The following is a 17,177-nucleotide window of genomic DNA, read 5'->3' on the forward strand; positions in this document are numbered from 1 at the left end:
TGTGAACGCATTAGGGTGCTCTACTTTATTTGTGTGACCCATAGGATTGCCAATTGCTAATAGCTTTGTAAATGGAGGGGCTTTATTATGGGCTTTATTACTTTTTAACTGACTAACTGCTTACAGCTTGCAGCTTGTGTGAATCTGTAATGAATATGAGATCGAGGAGGGAAGACTGCAGCTTTAAAACAGAAGGTATCTTGTGTGTGGTGGACTCTGTGTTTAAAACACAACTAGAGGGAAAGATGACCAGAGATATAAAAGGGCAGGCATGATATGTGTGGTAAAAATCAAGTTTCGGCATGCACAGATCATAAGCTGAAAAAGCAAGAAGTAGAAAATGATGGAGGGAAAATGAGGACTACCAACTATTCTGCGTGTGGGCAGATAGATTGATAATTATAAGAAACAAATTAGAAATACCGAGTTAGCATAAGAGCAAGCGATAGATAAGATAGGAGTGCAAAAACCCACACTCTGCTCAGTGAATATTTAAAGCCTTAATTTCTCTGCTGGCTACCAGCCTTACTGGGGCTTATTTATGAAGTAAATATACACTTTATCCTCTGTGTTTGTGTATGTTTATTCCTGCACGCGCATTTGTACTCGTGTTTTTCTACGTGCTAGTGTTTTCCTGTTTTGTAAGTATTCCAGTGCTTGTGTGCTTTGTGGTCTCTGTACACAGCGAGACTGGCAGTGACCGAGCTCCAACCACCAAGCTTATCCACAGTACTAATGTATAGGATTTAAGACATTACATATGGCTGCTGTCTTGTCCAGATGATCAGTAGGAGTACAAATTGTTTTTATTGATGTAGTGGACAAGACATCTGCACAGCAGCTGGTAAGGAAACAGGAGATTTAAATAAAATGACATGAGGGAAAATACACTTAAAGGTGCCAGTACAGAGGAGGAATTAAAGTTACAGTTTGAGAGAAAAGAAGTGCCTGGAGATATAGTAGCAGGTGAAGATCGGAGGGGGAAAAAGTGTTTGGGTGTGCATGAAGGAGGCAGAGGGCCAATCAAGAAGGATGGGGAAGAAGGGGGGATTAAAATGAGAAGGGGACTTTGATGGAATTAGGGGGAAGCATTGCACAGAGCAGTGTGAAAGAGGAGGACTCCAGGGGGGGAAGGAGACAAAGAGGAGGAGAGTTCAGAAGTTTGGGGGTTTAAACTATGGGGCAAATGAGAATAGGATAGGATTTGATAGAGGGTTGAGGTGCAGGGAAGGAATGTAAATGTCTTAAGATGCTGAAGACATGCAGTTTAAGGGGAAGTAGGGCAAAAGAGGGAAATCATTGAAAATTCAGCTGAGCCTTGAAATACAGTATGAAATCCATGACTTGTGCAAATTTCAGAACCTTCTACCAGAGCTGTTGCCAAAAATCCTTCCTCGTTTTTGTCTTTATACTGAGAGGTCTGTTTTAATACTTAAGGTGATCAAAATTAGCTGAATTTTTTATTTTTATTTTGCCTTTCTCTTGCCTTTATGTAAAAGTCTCTCAGCTATGAGCAAGTAAACGATTCTGATCATCTGAGTGCTATTTATTGGTCCCAATTTGTTTGTGAAAACCTGCCTAACTCATCCAGTCACGTTGTTCCGTTATGGTTCCTATGGTACAAAGTAATTTTTGAACAGCAGGAAAACACTCGTTGAGTGGATCTTTCTGCAACTTATGTTGCAAGCATCTGTTATAGCTTTTCGTTTTCCAAGAGTTTCCACATCTGTGCAGGTTTATACAGACTGATTGGAGCACAGTAGCACAGGGTGTCTCACTAACCAAGCATAGGGGAAAAGGATCAGCAATGACAGGGAGAGATCTTAGTGATGAGAGTGATGCTTAAAGAGACCATTAGGAAAAGGGAGGATAGGGAGGAGCTATGGGTAATAGATGAGTTAAATAAGAAGGGAGGTGCAGATAAATGAGGAGAGATCAGGAGCATTGATAGAAAGTGAATGAGGGCATGGCAAAGACATGATGAGAGGTTGGGAGGACTCAAAATAAGATGAGGTTATCACTTAAGGGAAAATTTGGAAAAGGAAAATGTTAAAAGTGTTATAGTGTACGGCAGAATGAGACCTGCTTCTATATTTCAAACTGTAAATCAAGACTTAATATGTGTTGTGCAAAGTATTCATAGCATGGACAAAATGGAAAGGGCAGAAAAAAGGCAGGTATCATTACATGGCAGCTCAGCTGTCTTGGGTACACAGGTACACTGAAAATACAACTTGGGTCATTTTGAAGATGCTTTGCTATCACTCTAATTATCATTTACTTATATCTGGGCTGAAGCTTAAGTACTCTAGGAGCTGGCTCTTTGCCATCAGCGGTACTATTTCAAGATGGCCAATCGAGCACGGCTGGAAGAGAGCAGAGTCAGCTTTTACTTGCAAACAAGCAGGGCTGTGATGACGGAATGAAAAATGACGAGAAAAGCCTTATACATGGATATCCAGAGCCCTGGCAATCCATGGAAATGTTCTTAAAAATCAAAAATAACAAAGAGTATTCTGTTTTCTACATGAGAAGGGAAAAAGGTAAACTCTCAAAAGACATATGTTGAGAAAGCACTGACCTCAGTGTTATGCGACATTGAGACGCAGGGATCACCTGCTGGTGAGCTGTAACTATGTGCTCTCTGTGCCACTCTTTCACTGTGGAGAAAATGAATTCACACACACAGAATGCTAAAAAATGTGAAGGAGAACAGAATAAAATATGAGTAGGGGGAAAAAAAAAGAAATGATTTTCTTTGAGTGAAAATTAGGTTGCCTGTTAGTTTATGCCATTTATGCTGTATGAAAAATCTGGGCTATACCCTGTCATCAACTCAAGCTTAAAGATTCAGACAAGCTCACACACAAAAGACTTACCAGTTAATCACCCTAATTGCGAGAAGTGACACTCCATTGGCAAAATATGGTGCCTCGCCTTTTATCCCAGCTTTTGCATTCCTGGTTGGGGTGCCAGCTGTTCTACTCGGGATATTTTATTTTTTGGACATCTTTTCTGTTCATTTATGTCTACTTTTACATATGTGTGGTTCCTGGGATTCAAATTTTTTTTAAAAGTCATAGAAGACCCCATATATCAGCTGCTTACAATATGGAAATCAACAACATAAAAATTACTAAACTGTTGCGCTATGGATTTCTTCAAGACAGTGCCTGCTCATGATTTTATTAATCCTATTTATCCCTCAGAAGCTGTTTTCTTAAGTTTATCTTTTAGGTCTGATGGAAACAAAGTCATAAACAAAGCAAAAGAAAACAAAACAAAAAAAACAAAAACAAGAATAAACGCGACAAACTATCCTGCTGTCATAGAGTAACATACATAGAGCAGAAAGCAAAATGCTTGTTTTTCTTTCCATGTTCACATGGGTATATCATAGATTTGGATTAAAAACTATCTCACTAAAATTTCAGGAGGTTATAAAAAAAGTGCAGTTTGTTAATTTTGCTACACCTGCAATTTGCTTTATTGCTATGCTAAATGTCTCTAATATGCTCTAAAATTCACCATCAGTTTTTACCAGATGGTATTTCATAACAAACATTGATATTCTACAATGACCAGCAGTTTTCTCTGGCCTTCCACAAAAATGGACCTTCCTCCAATTGCATGCAAAGTATCTTCTTAAATCTGGGGAAAACTATGTCAGTGTAGAGAGTTGCTGCTACTTTGGTAGCAGATCTACTTTTATGTCTTGTTTCAGATTTAGGACATGAAAAAACGTATACATTTATCATTCACAAGTTTGGTTGAATCAGGTTTTTCTGCCAAACACCTCCTTTGCTCGAGAAGAGGCACTAATTCACAATTTCTGACTTAATAAATACTTATGTCAGCATAGAAAGCCAAAACCTGAGCACATCTGATCTTGTGTTTTGTCATATGTTAGATTGCTTGCACACTTTCATATATACCAGAAGTTAAACATGCATTAAATTTTACATTATGATAATACTACATAAGCAAGCAGTGCTTGGAGTGATTCAGTACTTGCAAAACAGAATATGTAAATATCCATTTCATCTTATTCTGAATAAATGTGGTACATGTACTTCTGACCTATGACATTTACGTGCTCAGACGATGCACAAAAAAAAAACCCTTGCACATTTTTCAAAAATACAACATTAACATATTGTCAAGGTTTTCACATTGTCCTTCTCAGGCTTCACTGGCTTGATCTGCACTCATCAGTACATTAATTCTTTGCCCTCTTTATCAGCTTGCTCTCTTCCACACACACAAATTGCACAAAGTACACTTTAATTCAATGCTGTCCTCCCAGGTGTCAAAATGCTCTCCCTTCTTGCTCTCGCATCACTGAGGTAAATAACAACCTGTTTGTGAATGCGTCAGTGTGTGTGTGTGTCAGTGAGACTGTAAGGGCATTTGACACCACAGGATGAAAACCTCCCACTGTTCATCACCATCATCACTCAGCTCCGCCACTGCTTTGCTTTCATCATCACACTGAGACCAGGACACCTAGGTTCAGCATGGTCACAAATCAGAAATGCATCACCTTTGTGTGTGTCTGTTTCTCCACAATCATTATTCTTGTCAGTCTGCCGGTGTTCCTGTCACATTACAGTCAAAAGCTCCAGCCTCAACAACAGGTTAGTATGTTGGTTTAAGAGACAGTGGGAAGGATGCCCCTTAGGATCTTAAAAATCCTTAGTTCTTTGCCTGCAGTTGTTCTTGTGAGAAAGAGAGACAGAAACCCAGTTGGAGTTCAGGGAGGGTGGGGAAGAGAGGGAATTTGGCACCACAGAAGAGCCTGACTGATAGTCAAAGAGCAGGAGGCAGGTGTGCAGACTAAGTCAGATGGAGAGGAATTTTGCAGGGCTTGAAGCCATTTTACCTCAAATAAGGCAAGCAGATGGTCACATCAAAACAGTCACTGACCTGAATGATCAAATCGTAATGCTGCTGGAACTGTTTAGCGTTTGAAAACCATTTGTCATGAGCACCTCTTTCAATGCTGCCCTCTTCTTTTAGTGAGAAATCATGTGAAAAGAAGAGGGCAGCACCTTCTTCTTAACAACCATTGCCTCAACAGTGCTGAATGATTATGCTGTAATTGTTTGATCTTGGTAGAGCACAAAGTACAATAATGGCATCAGATAGTGAACTATTCTACCTTTCTTTTTTAGTTCAAAAGAAAATTGAGTTATATTTTATATGTGTTATATGTACTCAGCATATGCCTGAGTTCTCTGGATTAGTGAAGCTGTAACACTTAGTTTTCTAAGTATTATAGATATATATGTGTACACATATCACTCAACCAATCCAAATTTGCTGCTCAAATTTGTCTAGCAAATTTGAGCAGCAAGTCATTTCGAAGTGCTTTACATCGTAACACACACAAACACAAAGTTATGCAACATAGAATCAACAATCAAAGCATTACATTAAGTTGAATTCCATCATAAAATTTGTCATTGATTACGTTTCAAATACAATTCTAAACGAGTGGATTTTTAGTCAAGATTTAAACAAAGTCAGTGTTTCAGTTGTTTTACGGTTTTCAGATTTGTGACGCATAGAAGCTGAATGCTGCTTCTCATCGTTTGGTTCTGGTTCCGGGGATACAGAGCAGACCAGAATGAGAAGACCTCAGGGGTCTGGAAGTTTGATAGAACAACAACAGATCTTTTATGAATAGTGGTGCTAAGCCGTTCAGTGATCTAGGATGTGTTATTTGAGTGTTCCCTTTATTTTTTTGAGCAGTGTACATATATATTTATTCCTGGAAGTGCAGGATGAGGGGTAGGTTTGTTTCGTCTTTGAGATACAAGTAACATACAACATCTACTGTTATAGCTATATTTGTATCTATATAATTGTACTTTTTGTTTTAAACGTCTCAACGTTGTACATTACTGGAGATGATTCATTTAAATTAAAAATACTTTGCATGCTGGCTTGTAAAGCCAGTGCTGGGAGTACAACAGAAATGCAAAGGGAAAGATCTGACAGATTTACTATCGTATCCCTCCTCATTTTTTTCTTTTTTTCCTGTGTCTCCTAAGGGCTCATTGGGCAATAAATAGATAAACAAGTTATTTATTGCTTCTTTATCAGTGTAAACAAACAAGAAATGAATACAAAACACCTGACCACAAGTAGATATCTGATCGATGTGTCTTGACCAAATGATATGGGGTCTTTGGGATGCCTCATCTGTTCAGTCTGACCGCTATTGTTGCTGCTGTTGTCATGGAAGAAACTGTTAGGGAAAGGCTTGAAGATTTAGTGCCTTTGCTCTCACACACTCCATGTACATATGCGTGTGTGTGTGTGTGTGTGTGTGCAGCTGCCCTTGAGGCGACTGTGTGAAGTGAGATTCAGTGCTTTTATTTCCTGTCTGATTAATGTTGTGATGTTTGCTTTTGCGCTCACCATCACATTATAGTAAAGGGGAAAGAATCCAAACTACTGCGTGCTGTTTAAGTACAGATTTGTACGACTTTGGTTGTAAGACAACATGCAGTGATGCTCTGAAAAAGCAGACAAAGAATAATTGACTTCCAGTCAATCTCTGACAGAAAAAAAAAATGTTATGAAGAAGGTTCTTGGGTGGTTATTATACTTCTCTCTTGTATGTTGGAGATCAGATGCACATATTGTAATAATTTTTGAGTTTCTGATTTTGAATTGCTCTTTTCATTGGGCAATCAGGGTTTGCTTCCTACCTGGAGGCATTCATGAATTTTAAGGCACATTTAGCAGGTTAGACAAGTCAATGTTATGACTTGTAGACATTTCTGTTATTGAAATTGTATCCGCATCTCATTCTATTCCTTTATGAATATTTTTCTTTTATGTCTGGCTATGCTTGCACAGTGGGATTTTTTTAATGGGACCTGCTTAAATGCTGAACCAAAGGATAATAATAGACTAAAAAAAGGGAAAAATATGACTGATCATTTTCATTTAGTGCATATTTTACTCAGTTTTGAAGTCATTCTGTGATTGCTGCACTCTTTTGATCCACATATTTGTTGTTGATCAGATGTTTGAAAAGAACACACAAAGCAATCTGCCACACAAAAACAGATTGCTGTACATCCTTGCGCAACTTTCAATTAATGTCTGAGAGCATGTTAGCATGGAAATATTACTGTGAAAGCTAAGATTACTAAGCCATCTTGTTTTTCTTGCCACACTAAAACTCAAACTTTGAAAATTTACATATCACTTTTTTGAGACAAATTTAAAATCCAACTGCAATGATACATGTAATTGTTAAAAAATTAAAGCAATGATTCAAGCTATTGCTAACATTTTATTGGGACAATTGTTTTGACCCTTAGATGTAGGACCTAAAACCATCCTGTGTTTCATTTGTCCCATTTGAAAAGTTCAAAATTGTTTCCCAGCAGTACCATCCTCAAACAGATGTCAAGTCCATTCATAATTTAACTCTAATGGAATAGTTAATGTCTTTGTGTTTGCTTCAATTGCTTTTTTCCAGCCCCTTTTTCTTCTCCTCATTTATACTGCATGAGTTTAATTCTAACCGAGACTCAATCAGCAATAGAAAATTTATATTTTCAGATGCTTAGGAATTAAACGATTAAGAGATGTATATTTCATGAGGCCTTCTGATGTAGAGAAAGGTTGAAAACTCTGCATAAACACTATGCAAAATGGAAGTTCTGGAATTGATAGTCCTTCAGGAGGTGATTTTGATCAATATTGTGTTTGAAAAGTAGGCCACAAAGCAATTTACTGGTACCCAGGGTTAATGTTGCTTAGACATTATTTTGCTTTAGTTTAAAATAGAGCTGTCAACATTAAAGCGTTAACACCTGCAATTAATCTGAAAATTTTAACATGTTAATATTACATAAGACAGATTAATCGATCTATGTATTTTTTTTTTTTTTACGTAAAAGCCTTTCTTCAAAGAGGGTTACTTAGTTCACAGGTAAGAGAGCAGCCAACGACAGCAGCAATGTAACAAAAGTTAGACTTTTTTTGATTTTTATTTTATTGCATTGTTACAAAAGAAAGTTGTACATGCACAAGCTCAATTTCACATGCCTGAACTGCTGAGATCACTCAGCTGGATGAGGAGACGTGTCTGTCTTATCGCACAAGTTCCATAGGAAATAAATGGAGAGGAAATTTCTAAACTAACATTTAAAACAAAATGATTTCCATGAGTCCTCCTGATTATAAAAACTTGAAAAGGTTAGAATGTTTGGTTCCAGACAATAAAACATTTTCTTATGTATATTTGTTTAAAACGTCCATACAAACGTCCAGGCAGTTTTTGTTATGGGCTCCATGGCCAGTTACCCAGGACAACAACAGTAACTAAAAACTAGAAAATAAAATAGCTCATCTGTCAGTTGTCTCCTGAACAAATTTACTGCAACTTGTATGAATGTGTAGTGAAGTAAATTTTTCTTAGTTACAGTTGAGTGCTAGAAAAATTATATTTCCTACTACGGAATGGTGCTCCTTCCCGGGGCACCATTCCGGGAACAATCACCGTTCCTGGTGATTGTGGCTGTGTGGGTAGAGTAGTCGTCTTGTGATTGGAAGGTTGTAGATTAAATTCAAGCTTCCTACTCACACGTGTTGATGTGCCTCTGGGCAAGGCACTTAATCCCAAATTGCCTACCGATCTGCATATCGGTGAATAAATGTGTGCACGTTTGTGAGTGCAATTGGGTAAATGTGACTGAGTGTACATAAAGCGCTTGAGTGTCAAAATGACTGGAAACGCACTATGTAAGTTTAATCTATTTACAGTTTCCATTCCCGTAGCACCATTCCTGCACAAACCATGACTGCATGCATATTTATATGTCAAGCTTTGAAAAGTAAGCATTGTGATCATAGCGTTAGAGTGAGATTAATCTGGTTACATTTTTAAATCAGCAGCTTTACCTCAAGTAAAACGTACTGTTCAATTCGACTAAAATCAGAATGGCTAAATTGATCCACTGTGGAAAAAAAATGGCAATAATGTAGGCCTAGTATTTTTTTTTTCCCATGGTCCATGGATAGTACTTCTCTTCACACAATGGAGACGTCACAGTTCCTTTTGTACACTGCATAGTTTAGCACTTAACCTCCATCCTGTAAGCTGCAGACTGTGCAAGACTAATTACTGCAACAGACCTCTGAATGTGGTAGAAAACAGACTTCATCCTGTGCAGCTCGGTCATTAATGGAATTAGAAACCCGAAACCTAAACACATGCACAGCTACACACACACATCCATATTTTTTTTCTTCTTCTGGTCAATGAAATAAGAGTTTCCAGTGCCTTAATGGATCGGGCTTTCACAATTAGCACCTTCGTGGATTCAAAGGCTAAACTTGGTCGAACTCGAAGGCTAAATGGGAAGAAAGCAAATGGCACATGGTTAATTGTGTGTGACACTCTAAAGTAAATACCACACCTCTACCAATTAGTCAACACACAGGCAGGTTGACATTTAATTGTATGACTAATTTAGCACTGACTGGAACTTTTTTGACTCTAACAAAACGGTGTACTGCAGTTCTTTCTTTTTCTTATATGTGCAGCATGTTTCATTTTGGCCAGCGCACTGTTATGTTTGACCTATTACTGACCTGGAAATGAACTCTCATTTTCTCCAGCAATCCAGATACTTAACCTTTTGTTCAATGCATGTAATAGAAGGTAAATTCTTGTTCCACAGTTCAGCTTTCTCACACATGTTGTTAAAAGTCAGTTGTGTTTTAGGAGTCTTTCCAATTAAATGGTCGGAAAGATGTAAATAACTAAAATGAACTCATTTTTTATTTTTTTTTAGTTGAATATTATTTATAAACCCATTTAAATTTCCCAGGCACAAAGATATTTAGATCAGGTGTCATTTGTAACCCTTTGAACTAACATGGGGCCAATCATCTCCCCTCACTATCCATGTATAATCCAACACTATCACAGTCAGTAAGGATGGCATCTTTTTGATTTTGAGGGACAACTGCAATGATGCATTATTATGTTGTGACAGTATTACATAAGAAATGATCTGTGAAAAAATCAAGCTCCTCTGCCTTCTCCTGAACTTCTATCGAAATATGCTGAAGTCCGTCTGAACCAATCAAAGCCAGGAAAAAGGTCTTAGCATTGTCAATCACCCTCATGCATACCCTGATCAAGATTGCCAGTTTGTTACACCTTTGCTAATGGTGGAGAATCTTCACAGGAAAACTGTTCATTCACATTTATGGCAGTGCCCACTCTTTGGAAGGAGTTGTAGCATAGCAGACAGCAAGCAGGAGGGTATGAGCAGTACAAGTTTTAGAAGGTAGAGGAACTTGTTTGTTTTTTGTTTTTTTCAAAGACTATGTCTATGTATTATACTGTCATGATGTAGTGACAATTCTACCAAATATGGAGAAAGCTATTTTTATAAAAGTTACTTAATTTATGTGCTAGTTTGCGACATCTGCACTTCTCTTGGCTTGAGGTGGATTCAGCATCTTAACTGGCATCCTGTTTAATTTTTTTCCAATCTGTTTTCCGTAGGTGCCATCTTTGACGAGTCAGCACGGAAAGATGATGAAGTCTTTCGTCTCGCTGTGGCAGATCTCAACTTGAACAATGAGATCCTGGAGACAGAAAAGATCACCTTCTCTGTGGAATTTGTCGATGGAAACAACCCTTTCCAGGCTGTTCAAGAAGGTAGGAATAACATATGGCAAAAATGTTCTAAAAGGACAATTTCATCTGAGGGACAACTACCTCAAGAAGGTAGTTAACCTTGTACCCGTTTGAACAGGAATAAAAGCTCAACATAGCCAAATGTTCAAGCCACTCTTAAATGTTTTTGCTTCAAAACTCCTAGGCTTTATCATAAACTTTTAAAATCGTCTGGGAAGATACTTTTTGGGTTTGGGAAAGTCGCTCAAAGTTTTCTCTAGGATCTGGACATCAGAATGATCCTTTCACAAGACCTGCTCACCAGGTCACATGGTGAATTAGTTCAGAACAGTGCTGATTCATTCAGTGAGCGACTTGCATGCTGTTAATCAGCATTAACGGCTCAGGTCCAGATATCCCTTGTTTCGTGCCTCCTGATTTCCCACTGCACTGTGCCATTCATGCAACATGAAAGGATCACATCCTGGTTTGCAACTACATGGGCTGTGGCTTTGTGTCACTGTGTGAATGGATCACATCCTGATTCAATAATTTACGTACACTGTAGTGTTCACAAAGCGCTGAATCTTCTTTTTTTTTTTTTGCTTGCTTGCTTTTAGACAAGAACTACACTAATAGTAGCTATAGAAATCTAATAAAAGTTGGAGGGTTTTTTGTCACTGCGGGAACGACTGTATCGCAGGAAAGCCTTCTGGACTGTTAGCGCAGTGTGTGAACAGCACACATTCTGATTGGCTGTTCAGTGAATGTGCTGGTGTGGGACTGTCTCTCTCATTGGGTAAATCTTTATCACATTTTGTGACATCACACAAGTACATCCAACCACCCCACTGACACTGACCCATCTTACCTGCAAAATGAATAAATGAGTTGGTGCTCAATGTGTTCACCTCAAATGTTTCATTCATTGAACAGACTGTTCCTGAACAACACAACACTGACATAATACTACTTTGAATAAAAGTCTTACTTATTACATAGAATAGACTGTTTAAAGTAACTATCTGATGACATTTATTTATAAATCGATAAATTACTATTACCCCAAGCCTATTTATTCGTTTTAGTTTTTCATATTACAATAATTATGCATTGCAAAGTTTCACCGGCAGGTCGTACCAAAGGCTGTGTTGCTCAAGATATATTTTCGATCAACCTTTCTCAAGTGTGGATGGATTCAGAGCATTTAGGAGGAATAAAAATGTTGAGCAGCATGTATGAGCCCAAACTATTGGACTTGTTTTTGCCAGTGTGACTGATGGAGATAAAGTGACATATATTTCACGTTTTTCAAATTTGTCTTTTTATTTTAAAATGTGCAGCGGATGTTTTTCTGATGTTTTCTTTGCTACCACTCACCAAGGACACTCGTTCTTCTTCTATCCCCTTACATATCATACTGTTTAGGCAACAATTAGTAGAGTTAGTTTGAACTTTTTGGCTGATTAGTGTGTAAATTAAATTCTTTGAAGTTTTAAAAAAATCTGTATTAGATGTTTGACATAAATGTATTAATCTTTGTTGCATGAAGACACAATTGTGTGTAGCACAGCTTTGCTCTCAGTCAGAAAAGTTCATGGATATGCTGCATAGAAAGCTCCAAATGTGAAAATTTCAGTAGATCACTCCTATTTATCACCAACTAACTGTCATGCATTTTTTAATTTTTACATTTATAAATTGGATATAATTTGTCTGTAATGTTGCTTAATAAATTATTTTTACAATCTGGTGTTTTAAAGGTTAATTATTTGATTGATACAATTCGGTGTTTGTAAACTGAACCGGCAGTGGTGCTGTGCCACCATATAGAAGACTTGACATTAACGATGTGTTATTGTGAATTAACATATAGATAACTCACATTAACTTTGTTTTCTTTGAGGATTGTAGTTACTTACATACATAAAAGGTCATGCAGTCATTAGCATTTGCTTTGCATTCATGTTTGCTGAAATATCTAGTCATAATTGGCTGCAGATTTACAAAAGTGGTAGCTTATTACATATTCATCATTTGGGGATCTCTGACACTTTCTTTGTGAAGTAGAGCTGAAGAAGTGTAGGTTGGTTCTGGATTAAGGAGGAGATCACTAAGCTTACAAATAGGAAATGTAATTATGCTGCAGGAAAAGATCCAAATCAAGAAAATACTCAGACATATCATAACTAGATCTTATTATTCCAGTCAGTCTATCTGGTGTAATGAGGTAAATAAGGCAAAAATATATGATCAAAAGCATTTATTGTGATTTGTGTTTTCGTAATCCTTAAATCGACATATGAACTGTCCATCTCTTATGTTCATAATATTTCCAAACTTCCAGGGCATTGTATTCATTTTTAGCTAATTTTTTTCCCCTTCTTTCCTGTGTTCCTATTCTTTAAAGATAGAGAATATGACACACTGAAATGGTTCTTGCAAAATCTTTCACGCATAGTAAATCACAAAGTGCAACCTTTCAGATGTGCTAAGTCGTCTACACAGAGGGTCTTCATTTTGACTAAATGGCTCATTTATTTTAATGACTTCCAGGCACAATCACAGTTCAGTGTTGCTTTCTGTTACATGTTATACATAAAATGTGATATTAATCATAACTGCAACACAGTTACTTTTAATAATGGGGGGATGATGGAAACTGAAAGAAGGATCTCTACAGGTGCCAGTGGTTTGGTGCTTTATGAAGTATTTATTTAGTGAAGATCCAGAATATCCATTATATTAAATTTGATAACTACAATGACAAAAAGAAAAAAAGTATAAACTGACCTTGACATTACTCTACTAAATTTTTATTTGACACCCGAAAATGTTCTGTTTAAATAAACAATTATCTGCACTCTGTCATAGGTACAGCTGCAACAGAAATATTTGACCTCCCAAAGATTTTAAATATTTATTAGTTTCATTTCCTCCTCAAAGCACTATTCTGCTTATGAATGACTACTACAAAAAGCAGAAAATGCATAACATTCATGAACTCCATATTAAATGTTAATTTTGATTCAGTTCTATTGGTATGCATAAATCCCAGCCATAAAAATAGAGCTTCCCCAAAAGCTGAAAGATGGGAATGTTAATTTCCAACCATTTTTGTCAAAGAAAGACAAAAATATTCTAAGGAAGTTCAAAACCTATTGGTCAGCTACCTGACTAGAAGATAGCCCAACAAATCCACAAGGGCTTAAATCATGCAAAACAACAATTCTGATCACATCTCCAATCAAAGCAAAGTTTGTTTGTTTTCTAGTGTGACACTATCTTTCACCACATTTAAATAAAAAAATAAAATAAAATTTGGGATAGGATTTAAAGATTGCAAGACAAAATGAGCAAATATTCCAGTAATGGTGATGTAATAAGCTTGTAGCTGCCTAATGAAAACTATTTTCAGAGGTTGTAAAATATAAAAAATGCTCCACAAAGTACTGAAGCTGTGCATGAACACTGCTACACATTAAGGACATTTGTCATTTTTATTTGGATCATTTTTATTGCATATTCGTTTGTCAAAATAACTCAATGTATCAACAAATACTTTTAGTTTAACTGGGATTTAAGTCATTCACTGCTATTGTTATTCATCCACATCGCTATGTTTCTGCATGCTTGTGTGTACAACACATTCTCACCACTGCATGACACATAATTGTGGGTCTGCTCTTGTCACTTATGCTCGCATTTTACTTCCTGCACCATATCCCTTTGTTTTCATGGCTGGCGCAGCCTAGACGGTGCTTGTGGAGCAGGTGGAGCTGTGTGGTGTCTGTCTGTATTCATGTCATTGTGTGCCTGCTCATGTCTCCATCGATTAAACCAGTAAGAACCACCTAATTGGATAACAGTCTATGTAGAGGTGGGGGTGAGCAAATGGAAAGCATAAGGAGACCACAGGAGGGAGGGAACTCAATAGTTTTCTTGCCTTATTTTTCATCTCAACTTAGTCTTGACATTCAGCGCCACCAGACACTTCAGAGCATGCTGCTAAAGACATGTGTTGAAGTTGAACATTTTAGAGTTTCCCTGCTTAATATTTTATTTTTTCTAGAAATAGGTTGTGTTTGAACGTATGTCATTGACAATTAAGTGTAAGTAACTCTACCTATTAAAATACAGATAATTTGCATTTAATTCTAACTTTTGTGAAGCATATTCCATTTTCAAAACCTATACTTACATCGTCATGCCGTGGTATGGAGGTTTTTATTGACTGATACCTATAAATTTAATTTAATGTGGTAAGCATGATTTAAATCTTTATATTTGCTAAGCATAAGAATGCTGATTGGTGTTTTACCGCTTTGCTCTTTTAAATGTGAAAATTGTTAGTGTCAAAATTAAACTAGATTTATAGAGTAAAATAATGTACATTTACCTACTCTAAGACATCCCAGCCATATTAATGTGTCTGACTAATAATCTGGAAGGGAATGACACCAGTAGAATTTTAAAACTAGATATTAAAAGGTCCTTGTAAGCATTGTCTGCTTGCATCTATCTCAATCAAGAGACATCTAATGCTAATTATGAGCAGGGCCTTATAGTCTGACATTTGAATGATGAAAAAACAAAGAATAAAGGTGAGCTTATTAAAAATTCAAAAGACAATCAAAAAGAGCTTCTGCATGGACAGGAGACACTGCCAGAAAGATAACCCCATCAGCAGTAGTCTTTAGCATTTATGGACTGAGATGTGTAATGGAACAGTTTTCTAATGCACTCCTCATCTCTTTTATTTTGGTCCCATTTACATGGATCTGGTTTTCACTGAAACCATAAATTTTTTGTTTTGCAGATCAGTTGCTTGTTTGCACGTTTCCAGTTATAAGAGTCTCTGACACTGACACTTTTCAAAGCCTGGTCTCAGATTGAAACTTTTTGGGAATACTCCCACAGAAGTGTGAAACATATGCAGAACACACGGATGCAGGACTCATTTTACATGTCCAAAGGTTCCAGATAACGGTTAAAGAAAAGGCCATAGCATTGTTCTATGTTTGCTAGTTAACACATCTTCTGACACTGAATATATATCCCTCATAAAACATGAGGTCAGCATATTGGAAACAAGCAAAATCTGACTGGTAATTTGTCCATTCTGGAGCAACGGCTGTTGAGTCCAGAGCCATCAGCCTGCCTCATTCATAACTCGAAAAGTTCTGAGTTCCTCAAACAGCACCACAACAGTGGATAAAGCTGAAGAGTCAGGCCTAGTCCCTGTGTCTGCACAATAGGGGGAAACTCAGGCTGAAGTTAGCAGTACAACCTGAATCCTGACTGTGTAAAGACTATATACAGGGAGAATACAAGCAATACTAATCGCTTGTATTCCCCCAGCAAGACATGAGGTGAAGCAGTACATTGTGGAAATAAAATGATTTGTGGGTTTCTGACTCCTTAACCAGAACTTTCTGAATCATTTTTTGCTATAATTACAGCAACAATAATTTGGGATTTGCCTCTAGACCAGTGGTCCCCGGGCCACGAATATAAAACGGAAATAATTAAGTATTTCCGTTTTATGTATTAATTGAGTCTGGAGGATCTTTTATTTTGAAAATCCTTTAACCGGATTCTGGGATATGTAAACGTTACCATAGCGACCAGAGTCAGAGAGCGTTAAGGCAGTGGTTAAGACCAGATGAGAGGAGTGGAGCTTGTGAGTTTTGGGTTTGGTTCACACGGTACGATTTAAGGATTGTCGGCCGATTTTTCCAAACCTCTGTGACCAAAGTACCGATAAATGTCCGACAGGTTCGATCGGTTCGTGTTTCCAGCCACACGGCAGGAACAACACACCACAAGAACCGATTCCACACACGAACATCTCGATTCAAGAAGACAATCTCGATTCACGAAAACAATCCAGTAACCCCCCCAGCATACCATACGTTAACTTTGAATAATCAAACCCGGATTAGCATCTAGAAGCAGCAGTGATAGTTTATGGACTCATTTTAAGCGATAAAAGGCGTTTGATAAAATGGAGCAGCTGCTCTATTTGCTGCATTATGATTTGGTGGTGAGTTCTGTTTTTTCGTAGTTAACATTTTTAACTGAATAATCATAACCATATATGGTAAACACACTGACCTTTACATTTCCACGTATCACCTCCGATGCCCACCGGACTCTCAGTTGCCATGTCAACTGTTTGGGATCAATTTCCGTTCTTACGTCACCGCGCTTTCTGATTGGCTGCCTGTCACATTCAACGGGCTGCGTTCTGCTCAGTCAGGGAAAAACCCCACAGGCTGCGGTCATCGGGCCAAGACAACGTAGAATATGCCTGATTTTTTAGATCGGGCATGTTCAACACACCGCCACGTAACACACCGCACTCTGCAGCACGTTGTAAGATCGTCATAAAGGAAAAAATGCGGGCAAAAAAATAAAGACAAAAAAGGATTTAGCAGGAACACCAACATGCAGAAGCATTATCTGACGGTCCCCACAGATTCTTGATTCTAAAATGGACTTTATTTGAAGCTTT

General features: G+C 37.5%; 1 protein-coding gene across 3 annotated transcripts in view; it reads left to right on the forward strand.

Moving 5' to 3' along the window:
* The window catches only part of grid2 (glutamate receptor, ionotropic, delta 2), a 437,319-nt gene that overhangs the window by 99,611 nt on the left and 320,531 nt on the right, over window positions 1–17,177 (forward strand). For all 3 annotated transcript variants that reach the window (XR_008606581.1, XM_055039675.1, XM_055039674.1), the window contains exon 2: window positions 10,547–10,702. Coding sequence is in view for 1 of the 3 variants with exons in the window: in XM_055039674.1 (XP_054895649.1) it covers window positions 10,547–10,702 (156 nt within the window). In the remaining 2 variants the exon portion in view is untranslated. The remainder of the gene's footprint in view (window positions 1–10,546; window positions 10,703–17,177) is intronic.

Source organism: Poeciliopsis prolifica, unplaced genomic scaffold, assembly GCF_027474105.1.
Source record: "Poeciliopsis prolifica strain line A6 unplaced genomic scaffold, Auburn_PproV2 SCAFFOLD014, whole genome shotgun sequence".
NCBI classification, from domain to species: Eukaryota; Metazoa; Chordata; class Actinopteri; order Cyprinodontiformes; family Poeciliidae; genus Poeciliopsis; species Poeciliopsis prolifica.